The following is an 18,653-nucleotide window of genomic DNA, read 5'->3' on the forward strand; positions in this document are numbered from 1 at the left end:
GTGTGGTCTAGCATTGTGTTGCTGGAAAACAGCTCCTCTCGGTTGATTGCCCGGTTCAGTTCACTTAGTCGTGAACAGTACTTTATCGGAGCAAAGGTCCGATTTTCAGGTAACAGCTCATAAGAAACGGTTGCCCTTCAGTACTACTAAATGAATAGCATAACCTTCTTCGAATGTGCTGAGACTTTGAATCTATAATTGGGCCGAAACGCTATGAAGCATGGTGGAGCTGCGTACGCGGTTGCGCTTGAAGCGGCGCGGTGGAGCGTAGCGGTTAGAATCGAGACCAATGAGACCATCATGACCTGCAGCAATGTACGGTGGTCGAACAGCTCCTTACTCGATCCTAACCGTTACGCTCCACCGCACCGCTTCAAATGCAACCGCTTACGCAGCTCCACCTTGCTTAATGTCGTTTTGACCCGACTATATAGTTGGGTCAAAACGACATGAAACACGGACTGTTGCGCAAGCGGCTGCTCTCGAACCGCAGCGGTGGAGCGTAGCGGTTGGGATCGTGTAAAGGTCCTCGCTACTGCCACTCATATCTGCAATTCGCCGTGGTCCCACCTCGATCCCAACTGCTGTCTCCACCGCACCGCTTCCAAGCGCAGCCGCTTACTCTACTGTCCGGCTTCATGTCATTATGACTCGACTATATGTCCCTACGGGTCAAAAACTTACAAATTCGTAGCGCCATGTGTCCATAAGCAGTGATATGGTGAAGGATTGATTTGTCCAATATCTGTAGTCCAGGAATTGTCATCTTTTCTCTCTCCGCACTCGCTCCAGAAATTCAACCCCATCTGACTCTTGTTAACGAATTCCATACGATCAATTACCGCTGGTTCCGGTTGTTTCGATGAAGTCCTCAATCCTCAATTCCTAAATCACCCTTTCTTAGAAACGAAATAACCTTTCAAAACTTCATTCTGAACATCTGCGATGTGTGCGACTACATGCGAACAAGCTCTCGGACATTGGATACCACCGGATCATTTGCACGTGTGTTTCTCTTTCTCAACCATCGTCTTTTGTACCGATGTTCGTAGTCCACTGTATTCTTTCGCCGAATGCCTGAAATGCACCCATACAACATGAAGGTGTATATGGTGTAGATGCACGGTACAATTGCGTTAGCGGTTGGGCTCGAAATGGTACGCTGGAGGGTAGAGATGGGTCCTTCGACAACTGCAGCAGGGAATGGTGCTAACAATGGTCCTCCCTCGATCTTAACTGCAACGCTACACTGCAAATCCTCGACGGCAACCGCCTACGCATCTGCACCGTGCTTCATGTCGTTTTGACAGTAACTTATAAACGAGCGAGATATCTGATATTATGTGTATTCCATGAAATCCCGCCCTTCTTGCCAAGCCTGCATATCATTTCAACTATGCTACGCAAGGATGCTACCCAGTAGGAAAATATGCTGGTCAATCTCAGCGAAATGCGGAGCAAACGAGCCATCGCGTTACCAAACTGCCATTAGGGCGAACGAGAACTACATACTTCGCGCTATCCTCAAACAATGGTGTCTGGATAAAGCCAAGACGAACTGCATATGAGAGAATCCTATAGCTCACAAAGCGTTAGGAAAGATAAGATTTATTTTTATTTCGCTCCAGAGATACATAACGGGAGGAATCACGAGAATTTAGATCGAATGCACAATGCTGAGCTTTCGAGAGGAGAGGAAGTGAAAAATAGTATACACAAGTATATACGTGCAAATAGGGAGATTTCTGCATTATACTAACTAGGATACACCACACGAAGACGCGAAGTAAGCGGACATCAAGACATAGCACTAAATGATTGAATGCATAAATGAAAGAAGTAATGACAGCGAATGAATCCTTACAGCTGTCCTTCCTCAAAAACTTCGATCCTCACCCACGGCGTCACCAACGCTAAAAATGGAATGAATCAAGATGAACATAAGCAACAAGGTGCTAATCCTTCATAATATGGAATACTTAATATTGAGAAGATACCTTGCGATATCTTGCTCGGCTCACGGCAGTACAAATTACACCTACCCAGTACTCCTCCTTTTCTAAACTGTCATCGTCACTGTCTGACGCTAGGCTTGGCAATCGTGGGGATGTCGTTTCTGGTTAACACAAAGTTCTTTTTTCTAAATATTAATCTATGTAAGTAAACTACTTACCCATTCTCGGCTTCTTTCGTACTATACGCATGTGATAACGCGGTAAAGGCGGCGAGCTACCTGGGGACCCTAATACTAATGGGGCCTGCCTCGCCTAAACACAAGTCACAATTATGTCTCCATGCGGAAAAATCGTATAGTTGACAACTTTCCATGTATAAAGTGGGCAAAACGGCATGAAGCACGATGCAGCTGTGTAAGCAGGTGCGCACGAAACGATGCAGTGGTTCGGACCCTTGCTAGCACCATTCTTCGCTGCAGCTCGTGATGGTCCCACCTCGATTCCTTTCTCGAATGCAACCGCTTACACGACTGCACCGTGTTTTGTGTCGTTTTGATCCTATTATAGATATAGACATACGTTTACACACGTACTTGCATGGTATACGACTGGTCGAGTCCGGATGGACCGGGTTCATCCGTGTAGCACCGACGATCAATGCTCTCACGAAGATCCGACATGGCGCGCATCAATCGGTCGGTCTCGGTCAGCTCAGGCGGCGGTGGATCGTAGTGCTAAGGCGACAGCGGCATCATTTTTGCGTATGTGAAGTGCAGTCGGTGCAGCAGTAGCAGTATACTGGTAACACGTTAACGCACAACTAAACTCACGCCGTGAATGGGGATTCCTCCAGCGCGCAATTGGTCCACGAATCCCTTATAGATGTTATACTCTCTAGCAGTCAAAGGGCACGGAATCTTGTGCACATCAACTGCGGCTTTCTTCATATTTTCCGTAATCCCTCGGCTTACTTGCTCGACCACCTTAACAGTCATAGTTTGTTACTCATGTCACCTTCAATAACACGGTGGAAGGAACGGTGAGCCGCTGTGAAGCTCCTCACCGTTCTCTCACTTCCACTTTCCACACAAGAATTGAAGTACTTGCCTTGAACTCGGCGCTGTCCTTTTCAAACTTTGGATGTGCCCTCCTTATATGCTGACAAAGCCGAAATTTACCATGCAGGCCACACACTACACAGTAATGGATTCCGAGATGCTGAGGTTTCGGAAAGAACACATCTACAACATGTACCATTGCATTGTTACTTCTTTCTTCCGTTCTCCTCCAGACCAACCAATAATGCTTATCTAGTACACGCACGGGTTGCGATACCAACATATATGTGAAGCTGCCACATACCTTCGGTAACCTCCACTGGCAACTCCTTTATGCGCTTCGACTGAATCCATTCGGGGATGAGCTCCCTCGCTCGTTCTCCTATACGCCTCCATTCCGTCTCCTTCTGGGCTCTGTGTTTGCGGCGTTGATCGCGGTTCATAGTGGCAAACTGATTCGAGCTGAAAAAAGTACCTGTAGTTGAGAACAGAGGGGAATTTACGACTACGAATCAGTTTAGGGGATAAGGCAGGCAGTGATAATGCAAGCCGGAACGATGACTGTACCGCATGACTGAAGAAACACAAAGCAACCTTTCCTCCTATCCTTTATCTTTCAATATACATCGAACACTGTTCGCCATAATGTAAGATGACTACTACTCTACACAAACGATCCTAATAGGTGAATCAAAACTAGCATGAAACTCTTCGATCGCTTTCTTCCAACAAATGAGATCCCTAAAATGGAACACGATCAACACAAAATTACATAACAACAGCAGCAGCAAGCTCAACGCAGCATGCAGGTCGACCTGCAATCTTTCAGAAGTCAGGATGTAAGATGAATAGTACTCAGTAATACTCTACAGAAATTTCGGCGAAGCTATTGTGCTTTGCAGTAGCTAAGCTTCAATTCTAAACTATGCACAGTAAAGGAATTTCTAAGGATTTCAGTAAGCTTCGTAGTTTTTGAAAAACAGAAATATTCCCCGATTGTGACTCAAAAAACGTCCTAGTACACATTATTTGCATATCGCAACAAGTTTTAATAGACCTTGCCTAAGGTCAAGAAATGACCTCGTGCTTCTAAAAAATTTGGCCAAACTTGCATCGTTGACGTATAGTCGGGTCAAAACGACATGAAGGGTTGGAATCGAGATGGGACCATCGCGAAATGCAGTGATGAATAGTGCTGGCTAGGGTCCCTCCTAGATTCTCATCGCTGCGCTCCGCCACACCTCTTCGAGCGCAACCGCTCACCCAACTGCACTGTGCTTCACGTCGTTTTGACCTTACTTATACCTTATACCTTATATTTGTGATAAACGTCAACGGCAAAAGGCTGCGACGGTCGTGCAGGAAATCGTAGCACGGTGTTCTGATCTTGTATGGATTGTCGATCTTATTTTCGCGTAATGATTCTATCCGAAATACGCACAACCGAGTCGTAGATGTTATAATGTGAAGTATGACATTTTAAGCTGCTTCAGTAGATAATTAGCCTCAGCGTAAAACGTATTGTAACTGGCGATGCATCCTCCATAAAGTAGTGCGCAAAACTTCATCCATAGCGTACGAAAAACTTCTTGTTTTTGTGCAGGGTAGTTCCTCATTATTTTTCTTCTTATAATTGTGTATGGGAAAAATCTATGTAGTCTTAACAAAGTCTTTTTCCACTAACTTGATCGAGACATGGGAATCATGGGAGCAAAATAAGTGATAGAACTACTGGAAAAGGACTTCAATAAGACGATGTTATCCTACCCATTAAATACTACACTACATTATAAATTATATTATGAAGAGAATAATGATGAAAAACAAAAGGAAATGAGGTTCGGAGAGTTCCTCGCTAATTCTAATTGCACTTCAGGAGTTAGTAACGGTGGCGTCGTTGGACCGCAATCACATGCGCATCAGCAACATGTACTTCTACCCGTCAACTGCTCGAAAAGAAATTCTTATTCCCTTTCAAGGGAAGGCTAACTACTGTAAGACAATATTGTCCGCTGAAGAATGTGGTTTATTTTTTAATCTATACGGTCGAGCTTATCGATAACGTTGACAAAAAAAACAAGTAAGAAAGTTATAAAACAACGCAAAGCAGAAATTAATGTATAGCCGGGTCAAAATGACATGAAGCACGGCGCAGTTGCGCTGAAAGTGGCACCACTTTCGCAACTGCTGGAATCGAGTTGGGAGAAACGGAGCGAAGGTCCCATCACGATCCCAACAGCGACGCTCTGAGCAACTGCAACTAGGCAACTGGACTGATCTTCATGTCGTTTTGACCCAAAAATGTCGCATCAATCCAGGAAATCTCCAATGGCTTTTGATAACAATATTTCCCTAGGGTATGTAAGGTTTTGACTCCGTCCATTATGACAGAAGGTTCTGTAAATCATGAATGCTTGCGTAAAACTGATAATGTACAAATTCCTGAAGATTCACTCCAACGCTAAATTAGTATGTACCACACTCAACTTGAAAAAAAAACAACATCCCAAAAGTAGAAATTATGTCGTTAGACTGGGAGATCTACTAAGACAGTAAACGCACGACATTTCAAGTGCCATAAAGGCATCACCCCACGAATCTGAGGTGGTACGGATTTCAGGTGAAGTATTCGTATGCGGGATCGCAGATTATGAAAATGCGGGTGATTCCGTCCATTTCTTCCTAATTGCCGTAAAAAAAACGGCTCGGAAGATTCGGCGTGTGCACAAGGCTGGTGCGCCCCAATCGAACTCCTTGAAGAAAATAGCGCCGTATCTCCCGCGGCGTTTTTTGCGGCAATTAGGAAGAAGTGGGCGGAATCACCCTTCTCTCAAACACTGCTGAAAAAACCACAAAAAAGTATTCCAGTTTGGATGGATACATTCGTATGTGATTTAAATCGTTGTTGAGAACAACACTTCAGTTTTATGAAATATTGATACAATCATAAAAGTTGACTTCGCAGAGAAAACACCATCAAGTGTGGTGAACGAAGACAGCACTAATATTGAGAAACATTGACATTTTATAACATTTACTTTAGATGATTCACATCAACAACTTATATCACTGTAAAACAATGCAAAGCAATTCGAAACACAACATTTACAACATTTACACATCTAAACTTTATTCTTTCTAGATTCGACGATGTAATTTTTGTTTCCAACTTTCCTGTATGAAAAACCCAGTGCTCCCAAGAAAGCGTGTAACATCGGTGGTGACATTGGGAAGTCAGCGAAAGCGAAACAAAGTTTGCTGTGAAGTTCACCTATCGCAATGTATTTCTCGTGCTTCATCAGATTACTAACAAAGTAGCGAACTGGTACACTCCATTCTTTGTCGAATCTCTTGAAACAAGCTGCCTGCATCTCATTTTTACCTTCCAATTCTTTAACTTTACATTCTTCCGGGAGTTCTCTTGGTATCCTGGATATGGTATTGGCTGAAACGCCACATGCTAACACTGTCATTACATTGGCGCAGCTCAAGATAGTTCCATGAGCTTCATTTCCTAGCTGTTTTTTGAGCTCGTCAAAAAATTTCCTCACACGCCTAATAAGGATCTTAGCATTTCGTCCTATTGCAGGTCGGGAAGTGTGAACACGACGACGTGGTGTCAAGCTGTCGTAAGGCTTCTCGAGAGGTGCTGTAAGCCGCTCAGCGGTTAGGCTTCGGATCCGACTGCAGAGTTCGCAACATCGACCCTAATAAAGAAGACTCTGCGCATAAATAATGAAATAAAAGAAGAAGAAGATAAATGCCTATAAGATATGAACTCAAGGAAGTCGACAAGGAAACACACCCACTTTCTGTTCACCCTGTTGCTGCGAAACTGCGCCAGAGATCAAATCACAGGCGTTTAACTAAACATTAAGTAGTAAAAACTGAATAAAAACAGACAGAAAATTACTGAACATTCAACTGTCTTGCAGAAAACAAAAGTAGATATTGAAATACGTACTTCTTCAGTAGGTGATCTGTCCCAAACTTCCTCCCTTGAGCTAGTTGGCTAAAAACAAAAGACTTACAATATGCAGCTGTACTTCTATGTCTGTATAGCAAATTATTTCAAGTCGCTGTCATTGACACTTCCATCTCACAACCACTGCATCTTATGATAACTCATATGTTATTATTCCTCTCTAACCGGTAACCGGTTGTTTAGTTCAATCCTACCGTTCATTAAATTCATCAAATCCGTTACAAGACTTGAAGAGCAGCAAATTTCAAATCTTCCAAATAAGTTCTGCATTGAACATAAGTGCTATAAATGCCAGTCAGATCAACTCGTTTTATTTCTGCTCATTATTCCTTTAGGCAGTGGATTTCAAATAGCTGAAGTACTAAGACTCTTTTATCATCCTATCAAAATCATCCGCTGTAGGGTTAGGGAAAGTATTCATCACCAACGTATTTCTCTTTCATCGAACGTGCTTCTTTTCTTGGTATCACTATTAATCGATGAACCTTTACGTAATCTGTGGACTGCTGATATACGACTAATTTAGACTTCTCAGAATAGCCGTTAAAACCATGAGCCTCAACCAGGAATTGTTATATGTTTCTTCTATGAGGAAACAACAATAGTCAAATGAAAAAATCGTAAAATTCTTTTGTATCGTCCAAAATCTTCCAAGAATCGACATTTCAATAGCAAAGAAGAAGATTTGAAGGATGAAGACTAAATTATCTGGCGTTAATCAATCCAATTCGAATGCGCCGATATCATTCGACTTTAAATTAAAATCGTTAGAGGTTTATGAAAGCATGTACAGCCTACACAATGACTTGCGTGGGCTGCTCGATGTCGAGGTACTGAAAGGTTTGTCTGGTCCGTTCGAAGAATCGACTACAAAGACGTAGATGCTGTCGGGTTACGTAGCTATCCTTCCCCGAAAATGTAAATAAAGCTTATTGAAATTCCTAATATTCGCATAAGTTAATGATTGATCGCATTTTTGTGGATTTCAAATTTTTGCAAACGTATAAGCCTGCATGCATATATTACTACCATCATTATACTACCGATATCAATTGAAGTAATTGACGTAATTTCATTTCTAAAAAGGAAAAATAAGAATTTTTTGTTCAAATAAGAAATGATGGAACCTATATTTCAAATACTGCATTTGCCGTTCATCCTCACTGTTTACAAAAACCGACCATATCAGTAGTTGCAGCGCGAAAAATATTGGAATAAAAGGATAAAGTCAGTGGCGTGTCAATCCACTTGGGATGCACCAAAGCGTTTCACTGCAATTCGTGATCGTTGAGGTTTTGGAATGCGTGTTGGCCTATATAATGACTTGTGGGGGCCAGCCGGTGACCAACTCGGTGTATTCATCGTCCCTAGCAAGACTGGTACCAATTTATCGACCCCTGAGCGATGAAGGGCCTGGTTGGCAGTAGAACGGTTACGAACCATCGACTATGCGGATACAGCGGACCTCTTATCGGCTGCGCTACACTCACCCGTAGGGGTAGTGCAGACCAGTCGGTAAGTGGTTCCGCTGTGGCTGCAGTAAGATAAGTCAGAGGTTCGAATCTGCCCTAGTGCTTACCAAGCCTTTCATACCTCCAGGGTCGATAACTTGGTACCAGACAAATCTGGGACGATGAAAAAACTGACTTCGTCACCGGCTATCTACCAGAACTTTGGAGTAGATATTTCGAACACTGGCACATCTATATACTGTAAAACACCGAAAATTCGTGGTTTTTGCGATTTTTGATGTGCCAGCGCTTCTCTCCACCAGTTCCCGCTCTTCTTCAAGAGAAAAACCATTTGCACGTATTTCTTCATAATGAAAATGAAGATCGTGTTTTAGCCTAGAATTCATTGCAAACATTGTTCTGCTTATCTCAAACCTCCAGAAATGAGAAGCATATGAGCGTAGATGCTAGAGTTCATTCATACAGCGCAATAGGCGTGGAAGCGTCCGAAACATACAAAGTGAGTATTACGCAAAGTAAATTTTAAAAACAAACCTCTTCCAGAAGCTCCATAGATTCGTCATCATCACACGAAAGAGAATAGGTAGTACTAGCAGGCGATAGAGGTGGATCCGTCTATATCATGGTAATATCACAAAAAGTAAAAAGAGAAAAATGACCAAAAAGTTAGTTGAGTTCGTATGAAAAACCCTTCACCAAAAATATTTACTCTTCCTATTTTTCTTTTTCGAGTAATGTTTTGCACACATCGAAAGCACTCATTTGATATACGAATTAAAGGGAGCATAATACCAAGATTCTCAAAAACGCACCTGATCCAGAAGTGACTTGCGGTCACTGTCCTTTTGCGAAAGAGTGTACGTGTCATTGTTCCGCGTTAGGGGAGGTACTATCTACATCAAAGTAACATTACAGAAAGAATGAAATGATTGAAAAGTTTGAATAGTTCCCGCTTATTTGATAACTGGTTATTTATTTATAAGGGTAGAAGTGAGCATAATGCTGCTTGTTTATTCCCTAACCTTCATCGGGCAGGAGTCCCCAGGTAACTGAACCCTCCAGCAAAACCATATTAAGCGGAAGAGCAATAATGTTCCAGAAACACACCTGTTCTAGATGTGATTTGCAATCATCATCTTCCGGCGATATGGAATATGTGACACTGCTCTGCGTCGGGGACGGAACAGCCTACATCAAAGTTATGTCACAAGAAATAAAAAAAAAGAAAGAAAGAAACCGAAGATAGACATTCGCCCACTTGTTGTAAAGATTCCTTATTGTCGCTGTCGCTTTGCGCAAGGGAATAACGGTCAGGTTGTTCGGGTGCGGAAAGAACCATCTAAACATAAGAAAAATGACTACCGGTAAGTGGTCACGAAGTCGTGGTGTCGTAAACGTTTTACAGCCACGAATATCCAAATTTCAAATGATGTGAACTCAAAAAAATTATCAAGGTCGGGTCAAGAAAGAAGGAATGTCACTGTACCAAAGAAAAAAATGAAAAATAGAGAGTAATATGCTGATGATGCTCAAACTGTGGTGAATACGACATATAACTGGAAAAAGACAAACATCAATTCAAAAATGGTGTAGATCCGCAACAGTGTATTGATACAGAACAAACCATGAAAGGAGTACACTTAAAATAGTCTGGTTGAGGACAAGGACCTGCTCTTCACAGACGTATGGAACACAGAAAATCTCGGGAAATCAATACGAAACTAGAGATGGGTGAACAGGAATTTAATCCCGGTGCAATTACGTACGCGTCAGCGTTCGAAATGGTGAGGTGGAGTTAGTTATTGCAATGGAGGCGAGATTCTCTCTTGGTGCAATTGTGATGCCGAAATCTGTAGGGAACTAACCCAAAATTCATCTTGTGGGTCCGCACCGTATCCGCCTACATAACCACACCAAGCTCCAAGCTGTTTGACCCTGGTATATGAAGACAGGATGCGTGCACAACTGACATAGTGATCTCAAGTGATTCTAAGTAAAATGTAGCAGGAGGATGTGATGGGAGGAGTTCTAGCAACAATCTTCTTTAGAATCCTAAAGAAAAACGCCTATCAAGGGAAATTCTACAAATCCCTAAACTTCACGAGATTTCTAATATGAACAGATATACACTTGTCTTCGTATCCGTACCAAGAACTAATAACTAGTGAAATATGACTGAGCAAAGATTATAATGTCTGGTGGAGAACGATGACTGCGTAATGTCCGAATTGCCCCCGTCTCGAATCGATACCAACGCGTCAAACGCACACGCCCTTTTGGCCGAATTGTGCAAATGCACCACACAACTTAAGTTTTCGATCCAACAGATGTGTAAGACGATGTCATTCCACAGTTTTCATCTCCTTTCATCCATGGTGATGATTCATGCGCAAGATTCATACTGCCTATGACGGAACCCGGATTTCCGTTAATCCAAATGTGCTCAGACTAGTTTCATGGATTTACAAGCAGAAAACACAGTGCAAGCACATATTCTTCATGAACTTTCGATAATCCTACCAAAAATTAAGAAACATAAAACTAGAAGATGGCAATTGGAGCCCGATGGTAACTAGAAAATGACCTGCATTTCAACTTTCTTTTGGTATTGTATTTCCCCATCTTAACGATTAAATGGAGCTCAAATTCCTTCCAGGAGAAAACTTTCAGCAAAGCCTGAGCTACCGAAAAGGTCACAATACGTGGAAACCTCGAAATTTCAATAGAATTACGGGACCAATTACCTCCCCAAAAAGTGGTTGTGTGATCAAAATGATTTTTTTTTTAAATTCTGGAGCTATTTATGCCTTTTTTCGGTAAATTTTCGGTAAATTATGCTCACAGGTACTCGTACTCATATTCCTATCTGGAAGACCTCTAATCCTATGATTACCTTCACATTTTGCTGCTTTTAAGAAATCGTCCGACTTTGAGGGAAAAAAAGTCCCCTCGAGGTAATGTATGAATGAAATTTAGTAGAAAGTAACTAGTGAGAGTGATCCGGGGCACTTTTGTCACAAGTATCCGATACAAAAATCTTTTTTTCCGAGGACTGGTGAGGTATTCATTAGGAGCTTGCGATTACTTCTATCGGTACTTAAAGAACGCAGATTTGTTGTTGATATTCGCTTCATTCTTTTGTAAGAGAGACATAGTCGGCGCCGAATGCGTTCAACCTAGTTTACATCTTCGACTTCGTCAGGGCAAAGCAAACAGAAGAGTGTTTGAAGCGGAGGAACTAAAAATGTCAGCGGGGAAGTGCAAAGGAAAGAGAATGTGTAGCCTCTGCTGCGTTCAATCGCTTGGTTCAAAAGCTAGCGCTGATAATGTACTGGATCATACCATTCTAAAGTTAGATTAAGGTTTACGAAATCATGACTGCATATTTGAACATATGCGCTTGTACTCGATAAGTAATCGCAAAGAGTGCTAGAGTTGCTGTGTTTGCAAGCGCAATCCGTTTTGAGCACAAGACGTTCCTGAACTATAGCAAACGCGAAGAGGCTGCTCGACCACCACAAGTACAGTCGGGTCAAAACGACATGAAGGGAATCCAACGTAAAGGTTGGGATCGAGTTGGGACCCTCGTAAACTACAGCGACAAGAGGTGCTAGTGCGAATCCCTCCTCGCAGCCAATAGCTGCGCTCTACTGCACCCTTTAACCAGCAACACCGATCTTCCGGTCATTTTAACTTGACTATACTGATTTCTACAGACTACAGGCAAAATCTTCAAACTTCCCTTCTTCGATAGTTCTAAAGTCATAAGATCTAAAATTTGACAGCGAATTGACTCACAAAAGAAATTAAATTCGACAATTACGCATTAGCGAGCGAAAAAAACTCCATCTATTCCAAAACTGGGATCCATCTCAGTTTTGGAATAGATGGAGATCTGCTCATCTATCTCTGCTGAATTCATTTTTCAGAGCTAAGTTAATCACCAACGAATCATCGCTAGATTCGATCTAGTGATAGCTTTCAAAACTAATTTCAGCGGCTAAATTTGTTCATTAGAACAAAACAAAATTCAAACCTGATACATATGCTCATATGCTAGACAAAGCATCTTAAATATTCCAAGAAAAAAATCTCAGGGAAAAAATGCCTTGGCGATGATCAGACAAGTAACTGTATATACAGTTATATAGTTACAACGGTATGTACTTGTATTAATTTCGAATTCATCTGTACTTTCGAATAATTTCCACTGACTGCACAACTTCATTCGTTCATAACAGCAAAAAATAATACAATAAAATCAACAAATTCAACAATATCATACACTTATATTTTCTCGCTCACTTAAATTCGGCTCTATATAGGTTTCGTTTCTATCTTTCCTATATGAAAAACCCAGTGTTTCTAAAAAACCATATAACGTAGGTTCAGACATAGGAAAGCCAGTATAAGCAAAACAAAGTTTCCTGTGTAGATCACTCACTGTAACATTCCCCTGGTGATAAAACTCATTATGAACGAAATGACGAACTACCTCACCCCACTCTGGACCATATTTCTTGAAATTGGCTTTACGTATGGTATACCGATCTACTATGGACTTTTTCTTGCACTCTGGGCCTTTTGTGATCCTAGTCACGGTTTTACATGAAACACCACATGCTAAGCCAGTCATTACAGCGGCTGAATTCAGGATCGTACCATAACCTAGTTCTCCGATTTGTTTCTTGAGTTCCTCGAAGAACTCTCTCACACGTTTCACAATAACTTTAGTTTTCCGTCCCAGAGAAGGTCGACCAACTAAGCCCTTATTCGGCTTCACCACTTCATAAGGCTTCTCGATCGGTGCTGTGAGCTTCTCAGCGGTTAAGCTTCTGAGACGGTCACAGAGATCACATCTGTGATGCTGCAATGAGAAGATCGCGTGCAGATGTAGTAAGAATGTAAAAAAAGAAAGTTTCCAAGAATTATAGAAAAATAAAACACGGAAAGGAAAAGCGACTTACTTTTCGCTTGACCTGCCGCGGGGTTGTGAAGGAGATCGGACCAAAGGTGTTAAGCTGAATATTAATTTCAATATGAAAAGAAATGAGGTTGACATAACCAGATGTAGTCGAATAAGAATGATCTGAGGCCTGGGGCAGTTGCGTGACACAGGTTTACTCGAAGGCTGCGCACAGAGTTCCTAGAGCGGAGGTGAAACAGTCGCGGACATTTAGTTAATGAATATCGACTGGACGGCAGTGGCCTTGCCACACACGCAAAAGGAGGAGTTCGCTGCTCCCGCGGATATCGTAAGGCGTAGGGCGTAGGGCGATGGGGCAGGAACTCAAAAATAAAATCCCGTTCCTAAGTAACACGATATCGAGACCCTATATTTCTTTCACATCCAGAGAATAGCGTTCAGTCTGAGGTGTCGATCAGTGCAGCGAAAAAAAGATAGATCAACGAATAAACTAATTAGAAAGAAATCAGTGGCGCCCTTATTTCTGGACACTCTAACTCTAACTTACTTCTTTCTCTTAGTAACTTTAGTTTATATATCATAGGTCCTCTAAGACTAACGCATAGGCATTACGGCCCGGATTGTTTTAATTATTTACTTTGAAAAATAAGAGGAGCAATGAGTGGCCCTCACCCCAACTACATTTTACCCCCTCGCTTATTCTCGTTCGAACTGTGAGACAAGCGCACACATCCTACCGGCACTCGTGGGACCCTGCGGGCAGCAAAAGTAGCGCGGTGAAGCTAGCGACTGCGATCGAACCCTACTCGTCTGCAGACGAATTGTAGCGTCCCGCTCCGATCGCAGCCGCTACCTCCACCATGCCACGTCGAACACAGCGCCTTACACAACCGCACCTGGTTTGAGTCGTTTTGATCCGATTAAATTTAGCACATTTACATTTTGAAAAAAAAGTTGATAAGTACTAAATAACATGAAAACATTCGATCTTGCGAAATCATTTAGCCCAGGAAATATTATGCATATGTGCATGGGCAAGGTTGCAGGGCTGTAGAAGGTAAACACAAAGTAACCAAAGGGTTACCTCATCAGACGAAAAGCTGTCACACGAAGAGGTGGCGCGCTAAAATGCTAAATCATTAACTCAAACAAACGTATCTAGTAGTTAACTTACCAGCTGTGAATTTTCCCAGGAATTATGATTCAGAAGCAGTCGACGAGCAATTGATGACTAAAAATTGATGACATGATGAAGACAAGTTTTAGAACACAAATAAACTTACGAAGTCCTTTGCAGGCGCCGGCAACTGCTTCACCATAGTTCACATCGAAACCGGATTGGAAGAGAAACGATAAGAAAAAAAAACCCTGGATAAGTTGAGTTCGAGTGATTCCGGTTAGGTACACGCGAGGAGTACATCATGTCAAACTTAACCAACAGTAAACTAAGCGAAGAAAATAAGAACTAAAGTTGTTAGCAACTTTGTGGTTTCGCGGGCCGCCACCGCACCGGCATTGCGAGCCTGTGCGGCAGGCAATCAATGCGGGTCGCAGTCTCCGTCTGCAGTTTCACCATGAATCACCACAACGTTAATGTTCTTTTTTATCGTTTTCTTTTTACTTGTTCAGTCAAAGTTGGTCCACGAATTGTTCCTTTCCAGGGTACATAGCGTCTTTTTATGATTTGAGGTAAAGAATAATTGTTTTCTCGGCCATCTGCGAACCTTAGCCATTTTTGCAAATGGCGACAAGTGAAGCAGTTTGAATTACAGTAGAGTCAAAGCGACCTGAAGCTAGCTGTCGCTGCGTGGGCGACTGCGCCCGAAGCGGCGCGGTGAGGTGTAGCGGTTGGAACCGAGGGGACTCTCGCAAGCACCGCTTATCGCTGCAATCCGTGTGAAACTACTGATGATCTCACCGCGGTCCCAACCGCTAGCTCAACCATGCCGTTTCGAGCGCACCCCTTTGTGCAACTGCACCGAGTTTGAAGTCGTTTTCACCCGACTATAGCTCTGCTTGTACCGAGACAGTGATGCAGTTGAGTATACACATTCAGAGGTACAATCCTAAAGTAAAATGTAGCTGGGAGGGGAGGGGGGGGGGGGAGGGGGGGCACTCAGTGGCGTCTTTATTTCTGGAAGTAGATGACTAACTCAATCGTGGCCCTAAGACTTTAGCATTAGTCTTAGAGGATCCATGACATATAAGCTAAAGTTACTAAGAGAAAAAAGTAAGAGGGAGGCGTCCAGATATAAAGGCGCCACTGAGTTCCCCCAACTACATCTCCGCAACCCTAATGAGCTCCGATTTTATTCAGCGGGACTTTCTAATTAGTTTATTCGTTGATCTTTTTTTTTCACTGTAATGATTGACGTGTCAGACTGAACACTACTGGCTGGATGTGGAAGAAATATAGAAAGGACATTCATAGCAGAGTAATGACTGAAAAATGAAGAAACAGAGAAGACAGACGAAGGCATGCAGGCAGGGAAACATTTCAGAAAGGTGCCCTTGTCAAGCATATTGCCTGAGCCAACAAGGGGTCCATATGCTTGGGTAGAACAGAGACCTCTTGGGAACGAAAACCTCTCGAAGCCTCGATACTACCAAATCAAAGGCAAAGTGCCGCGTGAACGAAAATAAAGGTTCTGAAGCGACAATATCAAGCAACGACGAGCGGATTGATCCTGGACGACACACTACAACTCTCCTCACACCTTAATGGGGATGCGAACAATCGCAATAGTACTACCTCGCCGATCCAGTCGGCTCAACTCTCTCTCCTCACTCTGAATTAGTGGTTCGTTAATAGTTCAAAGTAACAAAAATAGAAACTGTGCAGCAACAAAAAAAGACGAACGTGCATTTGTTCCCCACTACTGAATACAAGAATAAAATGACATTGCTGCATAGCTGGATCAAAACTCGATGCTGAAGCAGAAGCTCAGCGCAGTTGCGTGAATGACTGCGTTTCAAGCGGTCCGGTGAAGCACAGCGGTTAGTATAGCGACAGGACCCTTGGTAGCACCATCATCACTGAGTTGGCAATCCTGCCACGCTGATCTCACCGTTAGCTCCACCGTGCCGTTTGGAGCCTGTTAAGGAACTGCAACGTGCTCCATGTCGTCCATGACCGTCTATAGTTGGGTCAAAACGAAATGAAGCACGAACAGTTGCGCATGCGGCTGCGCTCGAAGCGGTGCGGTGGAGACAGCGGATGGAATCGAGGTTGGACCATGGCGAACTGCAGAGAAAGGTGGCGGTAGCGAGGATCCTTACACGATCCCAACCGCTACGCTCCACCGCGCCATTTCGAGGGCAGGCGCTTGCGGCACTGTCCATGCTTCATGACATTTTGACCCATCTATACACGAGCGTATAGGATCGTCAGTGACGAAGTGTTTCATCTACACACGTACTATCAAGAAGTTTATAATTCTCGGACTGCTAAAAGTGGTCTTCTTAGGCTTAGAAATGAAGATGCTACAGACAAGAAATTCAGGCATGTAAAGAAGTCTCTAGTTACTAATTTCGCACGCCCATTTTCGCACTTCATAGTATCACAATCTTCAACTTCTTTTCGCGATGGGAAGTTGAAGAAGCAGAAAACTACACATAGGCGCAGTAACATCAGACACCGTTAATACACTGTAAATGTGCGCAACCACAAGAATGATATAACTGAATAGTCATCTGATCACTTTCTGCAACAAAAAAAAAGGCAGGGTATCACGAAATTGACGCAGGGTGGGAACCTGATGGAAAATATAGAGTTCCGGATGTAGATTACGAATATTAGCGTGACCCTTTCATCGTCCTAAAAAAACGGTGTGGGAATCGCCTCAATTCTTACTAGGTACGTTAGAATGCCCCACCCTTCTACATGCTTTGGGTCTCTCAGCAGCCCGTTCATTGCTTTTATATGATTAGGCTGCTGAGGAGACCTTATTTATCCTCGACCACAGTTGCGGCGCGTTTCAACTTACGTGGGAGAACGCCGTTTTTTTAATAACAATTAGGAGAAACTTTTCGAGGGCACGCTCTTATTCGTAACCCCCACCTTGAACTCTGTTTTTCTTCAGGTTTCCACGTTATGTCAATTTCATGATACACTGGACTCCTTTTAACGAAAGCAAGCTGAAAGATTCCTCCCAAAATTGATCTTCCGACACTGTGTCATGGTATGAACCTGTCAGGTTCACGTACTGGTGAAGGACTTAGGGGTTAATTAAGAGAGGGAGCAGCCGGGACGGTATAGTAGAGTTAAAATGACATGAAGCACGGTGCAGTTGCGTAAGTGGTTGCGGTCGAAGCGGTGCGGTCGAGCGCAGCGGTCAGGATTGAGTGAAGACCCCTGCTACCACTGTCCATTGTTGTACTTCATTGTCTCCACCGCACCGCTTCGAGCGCAACTGCTTACGCCACTGCACAATACGCAATTGCGTCCGCGGCTTCTCTCAAGGCGCTTCGGTGGAGCGTAGTGGCTGGGAGCATGGTGAAACAATTGTTGGCACACCGTAAATCACTGCATTTTGTGACGGCGCCACCCCGGTCCCGACTGCTGCCTCTGTCGCGCCGTTTCGAGCGCGTACGTAAATGCACCGCAGCTACACTCCTGATTCATGTCGTTTTAACCCGACTATACTGGCTTTGGACCTTGTATTCGGTGGTTCATACATATTGAACTTGAACTTTCAATGCACGCGGGCAAAATATAGTATTTCTATCATGATTTATATGCATAGAAGTTGTGACGACTAACTAGGATTTGTTGTATGAGCAAACAGATCCTCATTAATCTCCTGTTTCTAATTTGCACGCAATTATGCTTTTATTTTTTTAAATTTATTTGTTTCTTGCGTTCATGTTCTCCTCATTTTATTGCATTTTTTGTTTTTTTTTTCAGGGTTTTTGATCACTTTAAAACCATGTATATAACGTGCGTGTATCTTGGCTTATACACAAAATTTTCTGCTCGCCTGCTTCGGACAGCTGTAGGTGCGTCCACTCGTCGTGCAGTTTGGTTATGTGTTCAAAGTTGCACTTGTCAGATTGAATGTGGTGGTCGGTGAGAGTGACGGCGGAGGAGGAGCAGTACCGCTGGAGTCGTTTTTTGAAGAACCCGATTTGACGGCGAAGGACGACGCTGTCGGGGCGTGACATTTATTGAAGGTGGAGAGGCGTCGAGTGCGGTTGATTGAACTGGCGTAGCAGTCGAGTTGGCACTACGTTGCAGACGGTGCAGGTTGATTGGTC

The 18,653-nt window shown here is 43.1% G+C and overlaps 1 protein-coding gene across 3 annotated transcripts; it reads right to left on the reverse strand.

Annotated features, from left to right (window-relative positions):
* Positions 1-1,904: 1,904 nt before the first annotated feature.
* On the reverse strand, positions 1,905-14,716 carry RB195_015448 (uncharacterized protein; the record flags this gene model as incomplete). 3 transcript variants are annotated; one of them, XM_064206169.1, is made up of 16 exons in its annotated part: positions 1,980-2,116; positions 2,174-2,267; positions 2,549-2,689; positions 2,786-2,938; positions 3,030-3,196; positions 3,318-3,488; positions 6,201-6,720; positions 6,823-6,879; positions 6,978-7,025; positions 9,005-9,085; positions 9,283-9,363; positions 9,578-9,658; positions 9,729-9,809; positions 12,915-13,337; positions 14,572-14,628; positions 14,681-14,716. In XM_064206169.1, 16 exons carry the CDS (start codon positions 14,714-14,716, stop codon positions 1,980-1,982), a joined length of 2,328 nt encoding a protein of 775 aa, XP_064062050.1. The 3 variants fall into 3 exon arrangements, with proteins under 3 accessions (XP_064062049.1, XP_064062050.1, XP_013300968.2); XM_013445514.2 differs by lacking the exons at positions 1,980-2,116; positions 2,174-2,267; positions 2,549-2,689; ... (1 more) ...; positions 3,030-3,196; positions 3,318-3,488 and adding exons at positions 13,438-13,491; positions 14,482-14,520 and having other exon boundaries at positions 6,136-6,720; positions 12,966-13,337; XM_064206168.1 differs by lacking the exons at positions 6,201-6,720; positions 6,823-6,879; positions 6,978-7,025; ... (5 more) ...; positions 14,572-14,628; positions 14,681-14,716 and adding an exon at positions 1,905-1,913 and having other exon boundaries at positions 2,043-2,116; positions 3,063-3,196; positions 3,318-3,456.
* Between the last annotated feature and the right edge of the window lie 3,937 nt (positions 14,717-18,653).

The sequence above is a fragment of the Necator americanus genome, chromosome V (genome assembly GCF_031761385.1).
Source record: "Necator americanus strain Aroian chromosome V, whole genome shotgun sequence".
Taxonomy (NCBI): domain Eukaryota; kingdom Metazoa; phylum Nematoda; class Chromadorea; order Rhabditida; family Ancylostomatidae; genus Necator; species Necator americanus.